The sequence below is a fragment of the Leucoraja erinacea genome, chromosome 5 (assembly GCF_028641065.1).
Source record: "Leucoraja erinacea ecotype New England chromosome 5, Leri_hhj_1, whole genome shotgun sequence".
NCBI lineage: Eukaryota > Metazoa > Chordata > Chondrichthyes > Rajiformes > Rajidae > Leucoraja > Leucoraja erinaceus.
This window is the reverse complement of record NC_073381.1, coordinates 55,200,924-55,222,370: the sequence shown is the minus strand read 5'-3', so window position 1 is coordinate 55,222,370 and position 21,447 is coordinate 55,200,924. Positions and strand designations below refer to the sequence as shown.

At 40.6% G+C, this 21,447-nt stretch overlaps 1 protein-coding gene across 1 annotated transcript; it reads right to left on the bottom strand.

Annotated features, from left to right (window-relative positions):
• Positions 1 to 868: 868 nt before the first annotated feature.
• On the bottom strand, positions 869 to 19,092 carry echdc1 (enoyl CoA hydratase domain containing 1). The gene is made up of 6 exons (XM_055635649.1): positions 18,754 to 19,092; positions 14,495 to 14,729; positions 11,093 to 11,235; positions 10,513 to 10,565; positions 9,928 to 10,008; positions 869 to 2,242 (listed from the first exon to the last, which is right to left on the bottom strand). The coding sequence occupies exons 2-6, from the start codon at positions 14,709 to 14,711 to the stop codon at positions 1,837 to 1,839; spliced, it is 900 nt and encodes a 299-aa protein (XP_055491624.1). The 5' UTR covers positions 14,712 to 14,729; positions 18,754 to 19,092; the 3' UTR covers positions 869 to 1,836.
• Between the last annotated feature and the right edge of the window lie 2,355 nt (positions 19,093 to 21,447).

Genomic DNA, 21,447 nt, shown 5'->3' with positions numbered 1-21,447 from the left:
TTCCCCACAAGTGGAAATATTTTCTCTATAGCTACTGTTATCAGATCTTTTCAAAACCCCAACATGTTGGCTTTCCTGATAAGCATATCATAATCAATGGTAAGAAAATAGAAAATAGACTACATGCAAAAGGAGAGTGAATGATGGAAGAGGGAGAAGAAGACACAGTACAAGAGCCAGCTGGAACAGCTTGATACAACAGTCATAGTCATATGCCAAACTTCAGCATTTCTGCAACCAATTTAAATCAGGCATTATCAGCTTCTGATATAATAAAACAGACAAAGAACTTGGTGTCCTTGGAACAGGCATGTAACAAGTTAGCATCCACAAGGATAATCAAGTTAATCTTGTAGCTCGTGCAAATCACTTTTTGGGTGTTCAAGTGCTTAGTAGAATGGAGCACATGAAGGCAGCACAATATCCATATCAGCTACGTAACTTGAAACAATGTCTGGAGATTGATAACATACATACATCCCGATACATACACTTTATTTGTTATTTGCATACAATAATCTTTTACCATTATGATGTCGGGTTAGGAGTCATCAGAATCTCTATTATATTCTGTTGCAGCACTTTCCAGTGGCTTATCTGAGCAGCACCTCTACCCACTTCTACCCTCACTTTCCATCTTTTCCCTTTGTGCTCACCGCTCCACCCCACCCCAAATTTCTATCTATCTCATGAGTGGATATATTCAGTGTTTCCGCACATGCTGCATCTCAAGGAGCGAATTAAAAAGGTTTGCAATATTCAGTGAATATATTTTATCCTATGACTTAAATATCTAGATTTTCTAAGTAGGGAAAAGGCTAGCAGCATCCAATAAACCAAGCCCTTATAAGTAAACACAAAAAAAAACGGATTCTATAAACTTTAATTAAAATCATAAAATGCTTAACATATACAGCCAGGTTTAGATAGATGATCTTTCAACAGTGTAGGCATTCCCTAAATCTGCTACAACCTTAATTGCATCCTGCCAATCTCAAAGCCAGTAGTAAAACATTCCCTGCTCTTCTGGAAATAAAGTGTTTTCCTGGGATGTGTGTAATTGAATGCAATTTAGTTATGTAGCTATAATGTCGATATATTTTAATTTTAATTTTAATGGAGCTGTGTGCCAAATCCAAGAGCCAGTTCCAGTAAATAACATATCGCAAATGATACCAGCACTAGTTTTTTAAATTGTTAAAACGGATATAAAGAGACCAAGTTCACACAATGGCACAATAACTCACTCAGAAGAAATGTACCATAGTATAAATGTTCTATGACTACTGTACATTTTATATTCAAGGATTAAATAAATAACCTACATCCATACAGTGCCTTGCACATCCTCAGGACATCCAAGATAATTTTATAACCATTGATTATTTTAAATTGGAGTGATGGTTTACTGCAAATTTGGATTGCTGTTTTTTTTTTAAACCAGAGGGTAAATAAAGTGTAGTTAAAAATTAAAATGTCACTTACTGTCCTAACTTGTATTAAGTTTGGTTCACTCATTACCTAATCTCGCTCCCACTTTAAAAAACACGACCCACCACATATTGCCGCTCCAGCAGATTATTTAATGTGCACCAGAGATTCTAAATACCCCTCCTGGATGGCCATATGTCTTATATCTGTTTGTGTCTCAAAGTTAAATGTTACTTAAATGTTAATAGTCCTCTGCAGCATCCTGGAATGTTTTACAATGTTAGGCACTACATTGATGAGAAATATGGTAAATGTCATGTCACAGTTGAATGTAAAATAGCAATACACTGCAATCTATCTTTTTTAGTCAACAGGCTGATTGGTATGTTAGAAAGTTTGATTTGCCTACTTATGCTTGGTTCTTTGAGCCAAAGCTTTCAGATTAGCGGGTGAGCCCCACAAAGTACCAAATATGATCTTTTCATTTTTCAGTGACTCTTCTTGTGACAGTTCTCTCCCTGAAACCACCACATTCTTAATGGCTCTGATAACTTGTGAAGATCCCTTAATGTATTGATTCAGCCAATTCTGAGCTTCTTTAAGGGAACTTTCCTCATCCGAGGATACTAAAATTTCATCAACCAGCCCAATATTCAACGCCGTTGCAGGTTCCACATGTTGGGCACAGCTCAACAGTTTAAGAGCATTCCGATATCCAATCAGTTTAATCAGCCTGGTTGCTCCACCCCATCCTGGTACCAATCCCATAAGCTTGTGAATAAAGCAGATATCACTTCCTGAAGTCATGAGTCTGTTAAAACAAAAGCACACGTGAAACATGAGTTAACAAATAACTGTTTGGTACCAAGAGAATTAAAGCAGAAAAAGAATATTTAATGCTACCGAGACATTTCTGAACTATTTTCCTGCTGATGAGACGATAAGATGCTTTTCTACATTAAAAACATAGCTGTAACCCATACATATCAGCAGCCTGCACCATGATACAAAAGCAAACTTTGTAATGAAGCTATTCATTTGATGGAAGTATTATTACGTTTAATACAGCTAATCAACCCATCAGTGCTGATAAAACAGTAATGTAATAAAGACAAGCAACTTTATGTGATGTTAGTTGAAGGTTAGATGTTTGTCAGAGCACCAGGATTAGCTCTCATATCTTTAAAATACCATTGGACTTTTTACATTGTTGAAAATCTAGAGGCAAGCCCATGAGTTTCAAGATGCATGTGAAAGAGTATGCAGTATCAGCGAGTTTGGTATTGCAACGCGTGAGTTTGCCCAGGTTATGGGTCATTCGGGGTAAACATTCTCGCCAACTGAGCTACTGTGTGTATATTTTGCGATCAATAATTGTTTTGCCCTGCGTTTCATACGTTTTTTCCAGTTTTGCTTCTTCGAGGTAAGAAAATACTGCTTTCAAAACTATTAACTAGGTGCACATGGTTCATTTGTACAAAACTACGATAATTTTGGTGGTTTTATTGGCTTTTCCTTGGTCGCTTGCTGGCCTGCTTCGGTGAGTGAGCGAGATCGTGATGAATAACAACCATTTTTTATTGTTTTGTTTGGAGGGGGGAGGAGAGAATGGCATGAAATGTATGATTTCTATCAAAGATCTTATAGCAAAGCAAGATGGATTACTCTCACGCAAACGTGAGGTACGCTCATGGGCGGATTCATGGGTGATTATAGGACACATTTTAGCAACCTGACTCCGCCATCTTGTTCCGCCATCTTGTTCCGCTTTCTTGCTCCCGCCTTCTTGCTTCCGGCCAAAGATTGGATCTGCAGCGGGGAGAGAGAGTGCGGTGTCCGGGGCATCGGGGAGAGAGAGAGTGCGCGGCCCGGGGCAGCGGGGAGAGAGAGTGCGCGGCCCGGGGCAGCGGGGAGAGAGAGTGCGGGGCCCGGAGCAGCGGGGAGAGAGAGTGCGAGGCCCGGGGCAGCGCGGAGAAGGAGTGCGGGGCCCGGAGCAGCGGGGAGAAGGAGTGTGGGGCCTGGGGCAGCGGGGAGAAGGAGTGCGGGGCAGCGGGGAGAGAGTGCGGGGCAGTGGGGAGAGAGAGTGCGGGGCAGTGGGGAGAGGGAGAGCGGGGAGAGAGAGTGCCGGGTCCGGGGCAGCGAGGAGAGAGAGTGCGGGCAGCGGGGAGAAGGAGTGTGGGGTCGGGGGCAGCGGGGAGAGAGAGTGCGGGGCAGCGGGGAGAAGGAGTGCGGGGTCCGGGGTAGCGGGGAGAGGGAGTGCGGGGCCCGGGGCAGCGGGGAGAGAGGGAGTGCGGGGCCCGGGGCAGCGGGGAGAGAGAGTGCCCCAAGACAATGTTTCTTATTTACAATGTTTCCTTATTTAATGTCCCTTGTCTAGTCTGAAATAAAGTTCATTATTGGATTAGAAGAAATATAATTGTGTGTGTTATATGATTCTATACATTTATATAATTTTCATGTATGTGTGTTTATAAACATTTTATTCTTTAACAAGAATCAACAGAATTATGAACTAACAGAATTATGAATCTAACCCTATATCACGCACAAAAAGTCCCCCCCTGTCAATCACCCTGCGAGTCGGGTCGGTTCCGGTTACTACAAAATCAACTCAAACACTGCTTGTGAGCCATTTAAAAAGAAATGATTTAAAAAACATTAAAAAAGACAATTACCAGAATCAAATTTTATTCTTGACAAGAAGTTTGAACTGACAGATTTATGAATCTGACCCACACAAACTGTTGCCCCGCAACATTGATTACAGTGCGAGTCGGGTCGGGTCAGGTAGGCTCAGGTTGCTAAAATGGGCGTGGAAAAATGCCCATGATCCCCTCCATAGCGTACTACACGTCAGTCCATTGCATTTAGCAGGAGTAGCCTATCTTGCTTTGCTATAAGATCTGTGATTTCTATAACTATCAATAGATAATATGAAAAGTATTTGTGGGGTTTTCACCTCTTACTATACTAGTCCACGGCCTGTAAGCATGTTTGTTGACTTCTGAAGTAAAGTCGTGTAGTACAAAACTTGGTCACGAGTCTCCTGACTAATCAGTTGATTTGCTACAATTAGCTTAGGGCTAGTCAAGTCGTGGAAGAAGATTAGTTGGGCCAATCACAAGGGCCTTCTGATTAATACCTACTGGCTGGTGGCTGCTGCAGCAGAATACATATTTAACCATGAAGGCAAGCAATCAGTAGGGGCTCTCAGAGGTGGAGAATGAGCTCAGCTCACAGAGACTTAACTGTTACATAAACTTACTATTTTCTTCCACATTTCCACCCTCATAGGAGCCGCTTAGACTAAGCACAATAGTAATCCCGACATAAAGAGTATATTTCAGCATCGGCATGTTGGCACAGGCAAGATTTGCGTTGTGGGGAACCCACCTCAGTGGACGTATCAAAATGTCCTGCATGGCTGCTGTTTTACCCAAGTCACAGGTTTCCCCGCTTTGCCTCGTTGACTTTGGACCTAGTGACCTGCGTTTGGAGATAGATAGGGTGCTACATCCCTCCCTCACCCCAGAGAGCTGTTCACGTTTGCACATGTTTGTGGGGGGGTGGTGTTTGCAGCCTCTCCAACTTCAACTCATTGGGTAACAGTGTTGTCAATAAACATTCTTTATTTAGTAAACCATAGAATCGGAAGAGGACAGATAAGTAGTGTGGGTAATAAAATATAACATGTGCATGAGAAAGTATCCAATCCTTTAGATTCATTTCAGAGGTTAAGACTTCTCCCTTTATTTAATCCAGGAATATCGGAAACACGAGATATTTTATTATATCGGAGATATATTGTGATAAACACAAGCCATATTATGTTATGAACAAGCAGGCAATGTTACAATTACATCTTGTTCTGGAGTCACCCCTTTACAGAAAGCAATAGTGAGGGAATAGAGATTAATGAATATATTGTCTGGATAGAATCACTGGTATTGAGGGGAGAGGCTGGACAGTAGTTACTTACTTTAGAATGGGGAACGTTGAGAGTAGATTTGCTTAAGGTGCATCAGATGACGAGATTCAGTGGCGCTGCAGTAGAGTTGCTGCCTTGCAGCGCCAGAGACCCGGGTTCGATCCTGACCATGGGTGTTTGTCCAAATTGAGTTTGTACGTTCTCCCCGTAACCTACGTGGGTTTCCTCCGTGATCTCCGGTTTCCTCCCAATACTCCACTCCAAATACGTACAGGTTTGCAGGTTAATTGACTTGGTATAAATTGTAAATTGTCCTTGGTGTGTGTACGATCATGTTGGTGTGTGGGGATCGCTGGTCAGTGCTCGGTGGGCCGAAGGGCCTGTTTCTGCACTATCTCTAAGTTAGATAGCAGTCAGACCCAGAGTTAGAGCTACACAGCCTAAACAAGCCCTTCAGCCCATCTTGTCCGTGCAATCCAGCTTGCCATTCTGGGCTGTGATCATTTGCCTCCATTTGGCCCATAGCTTTCTAAAGCTTCATACCCATATAAATGTTCAGAAATCTTGTAAAAGTCATAATATCCATTTCCTTAGCATTATCTAGCAGCTTGTTCTAAATACAGACCAACCACTTTGTGAAAAATTGCCCTTGACGATCCTGTCAATTCTCTCCCCTCTCACTTTAAGCTTATGCCCTCTAATGTAATAATTCTCTATTCTAGGGAAAAGATGGAACATTTTCACTTTATACATGTCCCTCATGATCTTGTGACAAACAGTAGACCCAGGAAAAAAGCGACTGTAACACACCACTCGTCACAGGCCTCAAATCAGAAAAAAATCTTCCATGACTACCCTTTGACACCTTCTTCCAAGCCATGTTTGAATTTAATCAGCTAGCTCACCTTGGATTCCTGCAATCAAAACGTTCCAGACAGCCCACCTTGTCAAAGGACTTGCTAAAACCTTTATAGTCAATGTCCACTGCCCTGCCCTCATCCATCCCCTTGATGACCTATTTCCATTAACATTGCAGTCAATAACCAGAAGGTACAAATTCAAGTTGGAATAGCCAGAAGATTTTTTTTCCCCCATCAAGAGAGCAGCAGATGCCCATTGTCTGTGAAGTAACAATAAGGTTATGGACCAAGAGCTGGGGAGATCAGTTTAGCACTTTTCCTAGCTGTTGTGGACTTGAATAGTCAAATAATCTTTCTCTGGGCTGCAAATAATTATGGTTTTACAAAGAATTGTTAAGGAAAAAGATGTGTGACTGGAAAAGAGCAGGACACAATGAAAAAGAATCGTGTGGGAATCAAGAAAGTACTATGAAGCTATTTCAAGCGTGGTGGAAGGGTAAAATCCCTGTCTCACGGTGCGGGTCCACCCACGAGTGATCCCGAGTTTAAAACAAATCAAACTCATGGTAATCACGTAGAATTAACTTAGCGGGAACGTCGAACTCTTAACGCTAACGGCAGGTACTTGGGAAACTTGTTAACTCGTGAAAATCTTTCAACATGATGAAAGATTTCCACGAGTCAAATTTACTCTTGAAGTAAAAATTTTAAACTTTTAAACTTGTTGTAAGAACGTAGTAGCCCGTGAGTTTACCGTAGTGACTCGTGAGTCTACCGTGGGCACTCTTTAACTCAGCGGGACAGGCAGTATCTCTGGAGAGAAGGAATGAGTGACGGGATGACGTTTCCAAAATTCTTAGACGGGAAAACCAGAGCAATTCTCGAAGACATGGATTCCATTCATTGATTCATTACAAGGATAGTATGGTGCAACACAACTTCGGAATTAAACTGATTTACGGACTGGGTGATGGGTGGGGAGAGAAATGAAGCAGGTCTATCATCACTTTTTGTGTTTTTTTGCTGTTTTTGTCTTTTTATTTCTTTACGTTTTTCCTATTTCTTTTACTTACCCACTCTTCGCCTACACTTATTTGGTAGTTTAGGGGTTCTATTCTTACACATTCACTTTTTCTTTCATTTTCTTTCTTTCTTGCTCTTTCTCCCTTTTTCTATTTCATCTCTGCTAAAATTAAAATTGAAGCTGTACGATAAATGTATTATGTCATATGCCGTGGTTTATACTTTTGTACACTGCTTCTAATTCAAAAAATAAAAAATAAAATAAAAAGTCTACAACTATCCAATTGTAAGTGTTGTTTTAATGCAAATTGTGTAAAAATCCTAATTTGGTTAAAAAGCCACAGTCAGCATGTGTCTTCATAATTCCAACTTTCTGAATGTTCCTCAAATTAAAAATGGTCACCAAGTTGAACTGCAACTTTTATGCATATTATAAAATACATTTGGCCACTTCCTTGAAGTTACCAGCAAATAAGTTACAGGTATATTTATTTTCATTTCAAGTAATCAGCAGATGACATACATTAGTGATCTACAACTAACAATAAATAGTGCTCTTGAAGCCAAATACCTCACTGTTCTTATCTAATCAGATAAATACTGTATGCATATTCACAATTTAATAAGCTTGTTCTAAACAAAACTTATAAACATACAATTGGAAAGAAATAACAGTAATGTACCATTTTCTAAACTGCACTTACTTTAGGTGAACAAGGAACTACATTTTCAACTCTGTCCTAAATTTGGAAGGGTAGCTGCTATGTCTGTACTATGCTATTAAGATATCACAAAAATATATACAGCAATTGGATCCCATGTGTTACATAATTCTATTGCAAATTCTCATGATTCAATACTTGAAGCAACACCATGCCCAGCTGCTGTGATTTTAATGAAAGATCAATTTTGCTTTTCAGTAACTATATTTACTTAACTATGGTACAAGCATAAACATATTCACTGCTAGATTTAATTTGCTATAAATCAATTAGATTTCTGTGCAGTAAACTACTCACTGTTTTGCATGTACAACTGTTCATTTTACTGGCGAGCCTTTCCACTGAGGTGATAAACCATGAAAAATTTACAAACTAGTGAAATCTTTCACTTGGTCAAGTCTGTACCATTCTCTGCATCTCATTGCCACCAAAAAACACAAACTATCTGGATAACCTAAACAAACTAGAAAAAGAAAGTGTTTAAAATAAATAATTCTACAAATACTTTTATTGAGCAATGTAAGATGGATTGTCTATCTAATTCTGCCCAAGTTTTCTTTTTTTCTAAAACCATAAAAAATCCTCTGAAAGTAATAATTAGTCAGTGAAGGAAATCAAAAGATTACAGAGTCACCCCTGTCCCACCGGAGACTTTGCACCCCACCCAATGTTTCCATGCGGTTCCCGGAGGTTGCAGGTAGTGGAAGCAGGTAGCGAGACTGACAAAAACCTCCGGGAACCGCACGGAAACCTTGGGTGGGGCACAAAGTCTCCAGAAGTTTCCGTTCAGGTTTCCTAAGTGGAACAGGGGCAAAACTAGAGGTTGTGAAAGGGGAAATATTTAAAGGAGATCTGAGAGGCATGTTTTTCCACACAGATGGTGGTGGGTATGCAGAGCAAATTGCCAGAGGAGGTAGTAGAGGTGGGGACAATCACAAAGTTTAAAAAGCATTTGCACAGGAACACAGGTTGGAATAGCGATTAATAAAGATCGGCATCTTGGTTGACATGGATGATTCGGGGCAAAGGACCAGCCATGCTATATGACTCGATATTTGTGACATTTTTATTTATATCTCAAAATGCCACAAAACGCTTTATAATCAATTAGTACTTTTTTTGTCAATGGGATTTTTGATGACCACTTTAGAGAACAGTCAGAGACTTGGTTTAAAATTTCATGCAAAAGTTCTGGCAGACTGCATTGGAGCCTCAGTCAAGTTTTACGTCTTCTCAAATTTCAGGGATACAAATTGCATCCATATGACACAGGCAAAAGAACTAATCCACAAACTGGCACACTTAATTAAAAAAAACCTGTTGTGCAGTCAGTGCTTGCAATTAAACATGGATGCATTTGATGCAGTTTAGAACAAACAAAAACAAAATCACTGATTTATTTTTTTTTGCCTAAAAATGGTTTGCTATACCAAAGCATATTTTCCTTTCGATCCCCTAAATATCCTCTTTTTTGCAACTCTTCTTTTCTCCCTATAATTCTTTAATCCAAAATGTTTACCATAAAGATCTACAATTGGCAAGCAAGGCGGCAGCACTTTTTATAGAAAATGTCTGAAATATTTAAATTCAAAACATTCTTTCGAATTTGCAACCTTTACCAGATCCAAGTATAAAAACAGTCACCAAGAATGGTCTAGTTTCCAGCAAATGTTATCTGCTGCTTTCCATGTGATCAAAACTAGAAGTCAACACAAATATTTTTCACATTTCTGACAATGAACAAGACTTTTGACAATGATTAAAGGAAATCTTCATTGAAATCTGGATTTACTGAGTAGAATAAACATTATAAATTAACTCTAGTTAATGCTAAACATATTTGAGTAACATTCTGTTATCCAAAGTTATTAATGTGGTATGCCACCAAGTTTGAAATACAATTAGGTTGCTTTTTATGTTCTTTTCATGGTGGCAATATTTAAAAACATTTTTTGCTAATTACCTGAAATCACATGCTGTAGTAACTTCTGCTCCTCCTCCCAATGCCTTCCCTTGGACTAAAGCAACACTGATCAGAGGTAGTCTGCACTGGGAATGTTAGAAAAGTTAATAGACTTCTGAACCAGTCCAAAATTAACTAAACACATACAAATACACTTTCCATCGTGCAATAATTTAACTTCTGCTTAAGGTAACAGGATAAATGACTACAGAAATATAACCATGGCCTTGAAAAATCAATTTCAAGTTAATTCACAATTACATCCGAGAGCCCTGCTCTCATCTGGAAATAAATAAAAATCAGGTAGGTAAACCGAATAGATACTGTATTGCACGGAACCATATGGGGATATAGGCATTACAGTATCTACACCATGCCCACCTCATTAATACCAACTTTATCTACACTACTTAAACCAAAGTAGGCAACAAAAACTGGCTTGTTTGATTAAAAAGCTTGCAGAATTCAAATTCATCCTACAGTATATATTTAAAACAAAATAGCTACAATGATGGAATATAAAACAGAATTTAAACATCAACCAGACTCCATCAATTGTGTTATTTTGTAATTATATAGTTGTACCTCAGTAGCCTTGTCAAGGTGTTCTGCATAAACATGCACATCTTCAATCCATCCTGGAAGGAAAATACAAAAGCTATAATTTCTAATTGATACTGCAATGAGAGTTTTGTTAGGCCTTATTGATGTTTAATTTCTTTGCTTGTGTCTTTTTTATAATTTCACTAAAATGTCATCAAATTAATACAACTACAGATTATGAAATGTGCAGGTCAGAAATGTATAACATTAAAATAAAATTAAATGAAATGTAAATTTTTGTCCATATCCTTTCCGATTCCCTGCATTTGCACAATGTGATGAAAGATTACCAGAGTGCAGAGATGTTATTCAGTCATTGCTAAATATAATGAGGGGGGAGAGCATATTTATCATAGAAATTGTATGATATAACATGATTTTATGCATGACATTTCTCTACAAAACATTTGAAAAATATCTTGAAACATTACATTCCCCTGAGTCAAGAAAGAGAGACCTATAAGTATGGACAGGCAGCACACTCATTGCCTTTACTTTCAACCACTCCCATGTAAGTAATTGGGAGTGAACTAATAATGAGTCTGAAGTGCCATTCACTTACCTCCGGATTTGATATTGCTTTTACTGCTCTTAGATCAGAGCCAGAACAAAACGTATTATTTGCACCTCGTAAGATGAGACCTTTCCCATCAGTCCAATGCTCCAGCTCTTCTACCTTATCCCGGAAATCCAACATCATTGTCCCTTGTAAAAGAAAACAGAGCCTTTTAAAAACAAATTAAAATTGTGCCAAAAACATATCTATTGAGCATTAGAATCAGATGCATAGAGCATAGAAACAGGCCCTTCGGTGCTTGCTGACCAAGATGCCCAAGAAGTTAGTCCCATTTACCCATATTTGACCCATATTTGACCCATATCCCACCAAACTGTTCATACATATCAATGTACCTTTTCAATGTTATCGTACGTGCCTCTACCAGTTCCTCTGACTGTTTGTTCCACGTATGTACCAACCTGCGTGAAAAGTTGCCACTCAGTTTCCTATTAGATCTTTCCACTCTCACCTTAAACCTATGCCCTTTCGTTCCCGATTCTCAAACCCCAGGGAAAAAAAGACTATACATTCGCCCCATCTGACCCCACATGATTTTATACACCTCTGTAAGATCACCAATCAGTCTCCAATGTTCTAAGAAAAAGTCCTAGCCTGCTCAATCACTCACTCTAACCCAGTCCCTCAAGTCCTCGTGACCTAATCATGAATCTTTTCTACACGCATTCCCCATTAAATGCATTTTTTTCTATGCCAGGTTGACTGAAAATTGAACACAATACTTCAAGTCGGGCTTCACCAATGACTTGAACTGTAACATAATGTCCCACCTTCCATACTCAGTGCCCTGACTGATGAAGTCCAGTAAGTCAGGTCTTCTTTACCAGCCTCTTTACCTGGGACACCACTTTCAGATAATTATGTTCTTGTACTGCTAGGTTCCTTTTATATAACACTCTCCAGAGTCCTACAACTCTGTGATAGTTTGAGTTGTACACTGGTTTGAAGTCCTACCCTGGTTTTTACTCTATAGAGCTCGATTAATGCATTCAAAATCTCCAGTCAACATTACTTCTACCATCTTGAAACTGCCTTGACAATAAGATGACCCAGACTATCAGAAGACAGTGTACATATACATATAATTGGATGGATCAGTCAACATCACAGATCTAATGTTTATTATTTATTCTGAAATTGTGCCTCAGGTCTTTAAACTCGTCAGCTAGAGGAAATAAGCTTCCCTGTCCAGCCTATTAAACACTTTAAGAACTTTGTAAGGCTAAATGAGATATCCTCTCATTCTAAATTCGAAAGCACAGTCCCAGTCTTCACAATCTTTCATCATACAGTAAACCTGCCTTCTCTGTCATGTACCAAGTGAATCTCTACCACTATTCCCTCTTGGTGACTACATCTTTTCTTAAGGGAAGCAAAACCATACATAAAACTGTGTGCAATGTCATCAAGGGTCTTTACGACTACAATAAGACTCTCCTTTAACTACATTAAAACCCTCACAAATATGGCCCAACGTAAATTTGCACATGTGACCACCTGTAAGTTGCCCTTCAGTTGCTTGTGTACAAGCAAATTCTGATTTGTATGAATTTCAACAGTCTTTCATAGTTTGATAAATGCACTGCTTTTCTGTGCGCATAAATTGGAAGATCCCGCATTATATATCAACTGCCGTGCACTCAGTTTGTTCATACTTCTTGAAGCTTCTTTACACCCTCCTCCACATTCACAATTCCACAAGGCAACTCAAAACTCAAACACTGCCTCTGTTGAATGTTGTTATTCTTTTCAAGGTGTTCTGTTGTTACAGATAGACACTTACATACTTCCCTTCAGATTTCAGCATTTTCCCCACTACTGACCTACGGGGCATATGTCAGTAGTTCTCTTTCTTTCTTCCCTGCTTTCATTGCACCTTCTCCCTCCCCCTCCTCCCCCCATGGTTAAATACGAGGTTGAATTTGCTGCACTGTAATCCAGGAATAATTCCAGCATGTGTAGAACTTTGGAAGATGATAACCAGAGTATTCAGGATCTATGAACCAATCTCCTTAGAATTCTTGGATGTAGATCATTGGATCCTTAGGATTTATCAGGTTTCAACCTCACCAAGTTTTCTAGTATTTGTTTGGACTGATACTTAGCTTTCCAGTTACTCATTCTCACCAGTCCCTTGATTCTCTTAATCTATCTGGTAGGTTTTTGTGTATCTTCTTCACTGAAGACAAACACAAACTACTCTGCTTTTATTCTCCTTTACAAAGTCTCCCATCTCAGTCACCACTTGCCCTAATGACATTTTTCCTTTTTCCAAACCTACAGACGTTCTTACAGTTTATTGTGCCTTTATTTTATTTTCTTTACTAATTTCTTGGCCCTCCCTTGCCGATGTAAAATGTTCCAAAACTTCAGCCCTATGGCCATTTCTGGCAACTGTATCAGCCTCTTTTTAAAAAAAACTATTTGTACTTTCTATTGACAACCATAGATGAATTATTTTACCTTTTGAGCCTTAGTGCCGTCGATAAATCTTATTTTTGCAACACATGGATTATTTCTTTAAGTGCCAATCAATGCCCATCCACCATTATACCTTTCAATGTACTGTCCTGATCAACTATTGCTGACTCACTCTCAAAGTTTTCTTTATTTAGATATATGACTGAAACGATGCTTTGAACTACACTTTCACTCTCAGTGTAAACTTCTGCCATTTTATGGACACACTTCCACAAAGCCCTCTTCACAAAAGGTTTATTACTCCTTTGCGGCAGAAAAGGAGATCCAATACAGTCTTTGGTGACCTGAAATTGAAGAATTCAAAGTTTATATCATTGGGTTGTAAGCTACCCAAGCAGAATATGAGGTTCTGTTCCTCCGGTTTGCGTGTAGACTCAGCCTCACTCTGGCAATGGAGGCATTGAAATGGTTAGCAACCAGTAGATCCAGGAGGTCTTGTTGGACCGAGCACAAATGTTTGACGAAACGAGTCGCCGAGACTACTCTTAGACTCAACAATGTACAAGCCGCCACATCAGTTACATGTAGGAAGGATCTGCAGATGCGGATTTAAACCGAAGATAGACACAAAAAACTGGAGTAACTTGGCGGAACAAGCAGCATCACTGGAGAGAAGGAATGGGTGACAATTCCAGGTTGAGACCCTTCTTCCGAAGGATTCTCTCCACAACTGTTAGCCAGCAGATAGTATGTTTTGGCCCATTAACATCCACCTCATTAAGCTACAGGATTGGGGATTTCACATTCTATTGAATTATATGCAGTGGATCACTCTTTGAACATTTCTCTTTGCATTTCGATACAACCTGTAAGGAGACCTCACCCCAGATAATAGGAACCAAGAACAATTTTCTAAGAAAGAGATGAGGAGCCTGTCCTCTATTTCAGAAAATAACAGCATCATACCTGAAAATGCATTCATTCGCTCGGGGTTGTTTATGATCATGGTGGCAATCCCGTTTTGGTCTTTCTGCAAATCGATACTCCCACCATGGAGCAGCTCGAGTTTTCCCTTGATGTCATCTTCATTCACTCTGTACACAGATGTATATGTAGACAAACTTCTCTGTGGTAGTATTCGGTTTCTCAGGCTGCGAAGCACACACTTGTAGACGCGGAGCATAGCTATTTCCACTCAACACTGAAAATAAGTAAATAATAATGGCAGTTTTTTTTGCCATAAAATCACCCCTATTCCCCCCTCCTTTTTCTGTTCTCTATTCAACAAATTGCAGTCTAAAAAAAACCCACCCATTTTACAAATCACCCAGTTTAGTTTATTGTACCAAAATACATTGAAAAAGCATTTGTTTGCTTAAGGGCCTGTCCCACTTGGGCCGTCACTTACGTGACAGGCCGATAGTGACGGTCGTGTGACGGTCCGCAACAGTCGCGCGCGTCATCATGCGTCCGCACAGCCGTCTGGAGCGTGTGATGTCATTTGAAGATGGACACAAAATGCTGGAGTAACTCAGCGAGACCAGCAGCATCTCTGGAGAGAAGCAATGGGTGATGTTCTGGGTCGAGACTCTTCTTCAGTCTGAAAGAAGGGTCTTGACCAGAAACATCACCCATTCCTTCTCTCCAGAGATGCTGCCGGTCCCGCTGAGTTACTCCAGCATTTTGTGTCTATCTCCAATCGTCTTGGTCCCGGCTCTGGGAGTAGGGGTGGGAGCGGATCCGGATCCGCAACGGCCGTGAATCCCAGGCCGAGCTCAGCGATCGTTTGCCTGCTTCTGCTGCTGTTGGAGATGAGACGTTGCGTCGTGCCGGGGTCTTGGGCCTGTCCCACTTTAGCCGTCAGTTTCGCAACAGGCCGTGGCGCGCGAAGATTTAGTGCAGGACGAAGTCCACGCTCCTCCACGCCACGCCACACCACTCCATACGCCCGTCCCCGCGCTTCCCACACGCTAGCCATGTGCTACCCACATGCTAGCAGGTCGCTTAAATGGCGTGCGAAAGAGCCAAATGGGACAGGCCCTTTACTATCCAGTTAAAGAAAAGATTATACATGAATACAATCAAGATGTGCGCAGATAATGGATAAAGGGTACAACATTTAGTGCAAAGTATTAATATTGACGAGTCTGACGAATATTCAAAGGTTTCCAATAAGGTAGATAGGATGTCAAGACTCTTGCTGATTAAAGAACCATTCAGTTGCCTGATAACAGTTGGGAAGACACTATTCCTGAAACTGAAAGTATGTGTTTTCAAACATCTGTATCTCCTGTTTGATGAGAAATGGAAGAAGAGATGGTGAAAGGGGTGAGACAATTGTAGAAACAAAGAACTACATGGAACTACAAAGAACACTGCTGGTTTATACCAAAGATAGACACAAAGTGCTGGAGTAAGTCAGCGGATCAGGCAGCATCTCTGGAGAAAAGGGATGAGTGACATTTTATGTCAGGACCATTCTTCAGACAATTGTGCTGGCAGCCTTGTGAGGCAGTATGAAATGTAGATGGGGTCGATGGAAGGAAGGTTGATTTGTGTTGGTCTGGGCTACATCCACAATTCACTGCCTCTTCCTATGGTCTTGAATAGATTTTGTTCAACTTTAGATAGACACAAAAAGATGTAGTAACTCAGCGGGACAGGCAGCATCTCTGGAGGGAAGGAATGGGTGACTGAGTCTGAAGAAGGGTCTCGATCCGAAACGTCACCCATTCTTTCTCCCCAGAGATGCTGCCTGTCCCGCTGAGTTATTCTAGTTTTTTGTGTTTATCTTCAGTTTAAACAAGCATCTGCAGTTCCTTCCTACACATTTTGTTCAAATTTAGTTCTGCTTAGAGTGGACGGGTCGTGCATTTTTGCAATTATCCTACTTACACCAAAATTCAAGAATATTTGGCATCTACAATTTCTCAGGAGCAACTGACCTCTTAAAATGATTTTCAAGCCAAGCATATAAAATTGTTTTCCATGTTTGCCACTTAGACTATCACGTAATATTAGAAATTAATTGTCCAACAAGCTGCACAGCACAAGAGATACAAACCAGTATCCCATACATAAATGCTAAATAAACAAGCTTAACCTCTAATTTGAACAAGAATGCTGCTAGTTGAAACTGCGCAGTAACTTTTCATCAACTATGGTTCATTTTTACTGTATTTTGCTGAACAACATCACAGAAAAACTTTGGGAAACCTTGTTAAGTGACAATGCAGTCAATGAGCTTTGGCATGAAAGGTAATATTTTCACCCACTCCGTGCTTACTCTGAATGATCTACAGTGTAATAAGTTATACAAATCACTGGAGTTTGTCTGGAATTCCCCACGGGAGAATTCTGATTATTGGTTTCCATTAAGAACCCCAGCAAAACATTTCACATCAGACAAACTCATTATTTGAAAAACAAAATTTTGAAGATAGACACAAAAAGCTGGAGTAACTCAGCAGGACAGGCAGCATCTCTGGAGAGAAGGAATGTGTGACGTTTCTAGTTTCTACAATCTGAAGAAGGGTCTCGACCCAAAACATCACCGATTCCTTCTCTCCAGAGATGCGGCCTGTCCCGCTGAGTTACTCCAGCTTTTTGTGTATATCTTTGGTTTAAATCTGCAGTTCCTTCCTAAGCAAAATTATTGGATCTGTTAAAAAATATGAAAAATTGGAGATGCTGGGTATACTCAGTTCAGTACCATCTGAGGAGTGGGAAATAATATTTCAAGTCGGCTCTAAGTTGGAAACTAGCAGCCAACTTGATGAAACTTGAGAAGTAGAAACAAGGAACTGCAGATGCTCATCTACAAAAAAAAGTTGTTATCTCCCAATGATGAGTCTTGACCTCTCCACTCACCTTACCCATTCCAATCTCACCCTCTCTGAATGGACAGCCCTCCGCTCACTTAGCAACAATCCCAACATTGTTATTAAACCCGCCGATAAGGGAGATGCCGTTGTAGTCTGGCAAGCTGACCTCTATCTACCGTGTTGAGGCCAGGCACCAGCTCTCAGACACCTCCTCATGCCTACACCTTGACCATGACCACACAGATGAAAAATGAAGATTGCCATTCAGCCAATCTTCTATCCATGCTAGTAATTTCCCTCTAATACCATGGGCTCTCATCTTGTTTAGCAGCCTCAAGTGCAGCAACTTATCAAAAGCCTTGTCGAACCTCAGTCTATTTATAAAAAAAAACCTTGTATCTATCCATCACTAATCAGGCCTTGCCCTGCCTCTCCACTCTTCCAGACCCCCCCCCCCCCCCCCACCCAAATTCCGTCTAAATCAGGGTCCCAACCGAAATCTTCACAAAGCTATGAGAATCTCTGGACAAACTCCAGAGATGTCACTGACCCATTGAGTTACTCCATTACTTTGTCTTTTTTTGATGAAACGAGTTTTGGACAAGGACAGGAAGTAGTACCAACAGTCATCGTGTACCCAATAACAAATGGGCCCAAGTTGAATTGAACAAATACATACTAATAAAATAAGTTCCCTATATCCCATCAAAAAAGACAGGGTTGCTTTAACCTACCAGGGTTTCTATAACTATGGCTTTCACTAGATCTTCAACTTAGAGAAAGGTGAGTGGTTTGAAAGTATAAGCTGGTCAATATCAGAACACGTCAAGTTGGAGGGGAAAACTGACTGCATCTGCTTAGGGAAGACCATTCATACCATCCTGATGTGGATGGGCATTGTTTGACTTGATTACAATGTCCTCAAACCAATATAAAACATTTTCTTTAAATGTAGGAAATGAAAATAGTGACTTTAAGAAAAAACTTTTATTCAATAAAGTTATTTTTAAGGTTGCGCTTATACCACAACTTTGGCACAATAATTATTATTCAGAGATAGCTTTAGAACACGTGGCACGTGTATTAAATGTTCCCGTGGGTATTTATTTTATAATGGAATATCAATGCTGAAAGGAGAGTTTTCTTTAACATTTGTATTGCGCGAATATCCAAAATGTAATTGCTGGGAGTGACACTAAACAAGTGACACAAGAGTTCTGCACTATTGCAGAACTCTTGCATATTATTACGCTATTGCATATATTCTTGGCATTGTAATCCAGAGACTGTTCGGACGGGATGTAGTTTCAAATGCTGCTAGGCCTTGAATCACGTAGTAAACACCAAAGATCTATATAGATGTAATAACAGCTGTCTATAAAGGGCGGTGCAAACTCTTACCGTGTCGTTTTTTTCACCCTTAGTCACAGCAGATACAGCACAAGCACATTCAAGGATCACACCAGGACACCAGCTTTCCTCAGGCACCCGGACCCGGCAAGGTTACGCCAGTGCCGCTGGGAATTTAAACTCATCTGTTCAAACACAGCAAAGTTTAAATGGCACCTTCTCTTTGTCGAACGGCCAGATTTTGCACAAAGACAATATGCTCCTCCTACAACTCTCCGTCGGTTGATATTGAAACGTGCTCTCGTTTTGCATTGTTTGCAGACGGCCACGGCCACGGCCAGCTGCAGTCAGAGCCAAAGATCTCTGCTATAAGATCTTTGGTCAGAGCTTGGGGCGGCAGCCGGAAGCCTCCGGTCTAATGAGACTTCCGCGCATGGAAGCTCCCGGGCCAGGTTCCATTGTACCACAGTAGCCGCTCTGCTTTTTTTTTCATTTCAAAATAGACTTTATTCATGTAACAAATATATACAATACATGAACTGTGCAAAAAAGAAAAAAAACATCCGACATTTTTAGAGGCTGTACAGACATTGCTCAAATTTCTCCCCCACCCTTGCCACTCATGTGGACCACTGAGTAGAATCCCTTCCCTTATTTTGAGGGGCGTCTCCGCCACACCCAGCCCCCATGTCCACAGACCCTAAACTGTGGTCCCCCCCCCCTCAGCCTTGGCGTTGGCTACACCGAGCTTCAGTGCGTCCCTCAGCACAAACTCCTGCAGTCTGCAGCGGGCCAGTCGGCAACATTCCCCGACGGACATCCCGCTCTGCTGGGAGGTCAACATCGCTCGGGCAGACCAAAGAGCGTCTTTCACCGAGTTGATGACTTTCCAGCAGCACTCGATGTCGGTCTCTGAATGCGTCCCCGGGAACAGTCCGTAAATCAGAGTCCCCTCTGACGGAGCTGTTCGGAATAAATTGTGACAGGGACCCTTGCAAACCTCTCCAGACTTTCTTTGCAAATCCACACTCTGCAAAGAGGTGCGCAACCGTCTCCTCTCCATAGCAGCCGTCCCGAGGGCAGCTTGCGCTGGTAGTGAGGTTCCGACGGTGCAGGAAGGATCTGACTGGGAGGGCTCCCCTCACCACCAGCCAAACCAGGTCTTGGTGCTTGTTGATGAGTTCTGGCAATGTCATTTCACCTGTCTTGCCTGAAAGCGGAGCATTTTAAACGGCTACTGGACCCTAAAGCAAGGCATGGCATTTAAATAAACGCATTCAATTTTGAGGATAAACACGTCCTTATTAAAGTTGCTCAGCCCCAATTAATTGCTTTGTTCACCCCCTTCACAGGGCAGGTAGAGCATTATCTTTGGGAGTAACATGGTAGATTTCTTCCCACGATGGACTGCAGTGAACCAGGTTTTTCATGCCTAATATTATTGGATAACATCTCATTCCGCATTTCCCAGCTGCAATGTTTGGATTTGACCTCAGCGGATATTGGAGTACATTGTGATAAAATATTTAAATATTGAACTGTCCATCAGCAGAAATTATTCTCTGAAGTTACTGGAAAAATTGCTTAAATAATGTTTATGTACTGATTTAGAAACATGAAAAGATAAAGTTAATTCCTTCTATCCAGAGATGCTGCCTGTCCCGCTGAGTTACTCCAGTATTTTGTATCTATCTTGAGTTAATGGAATAAGTTCACATGTACAAGTAAAAAGGCACAGGGGTTGAGTTGACTTCAAGGGTAAAATGAAGTGGCATTTAGACAACATTCATTCTGTGTGAGAAACTAGGAACAGGGACGAAGAAAACCAGCCACAGTCACTGAAACAAAAACAAAACATGGAAATATTCACGCAATGACTATGGAGAGAACAATGGAACTAATGCTTCATTTCTGAAGGAAACATGCTGTTTCCCAAAAACAACTGTTTCTCTCTCAGATGCAGTCTGACCAGTTGAAAAGTTCTGGGGTTTTTTCGGCTCTGCAACATCTGGATTTTTGTTTGCTCCAATGACTGACTAACATTGAAGTCTACCACAACACTTACACTAACTACCCCCCACCCAAGTTGCACCAGCTTCTTTTTCTCAGCCAACAAACAGCTAACTATGGCCTGGTTCCTTAATCATTGTTACTTTTTTGCATATCTTTCATTCATTGTTAGACTTAGACTTAGACCCTTTATTTGTCTGTCAGTGGTGAAATATTGCCTTGTGGGATGGGCCAAATGGGTCCGCACCTGGTCTAGTTGCTTTATACACTTTGATAAAATCACCCCTCAGACTCCTGCACTCCGAGGTATGAAGTCCAACCCTGCCCAATCTCACCCTGTATTCTCAACTTCCTATCCAATTCTCCTTATAGCAAAATTTCCCATCTAACCAATGGTTTGAATATCCCTTAATTCCATGTGACTTTTGTGATCAACTTCATCCTTGATCATGGCTTCTGTTTTTTTTTTTTTGCATTGCTTTTATCTAAGGAAACATATTGAGCCTTGTCATTCCTCAGTTCCTTGTTCACAACTGTTGACTGCATATTCTGCAATTAACCTAGTGTCCTTTCCATAGATTCCTCTGGCCTGTTGTTTGCCACATTCCTCTCAAACACTTTAAAATATTTTTTCTGTTTTTGTCTTTGGCCACTGCTTTAAATCTCAATATTTTTATATTTTCCGTATTGGTTAAATTTTGATTTGTAATTTCCTTGAGATTAATCATATTTTCT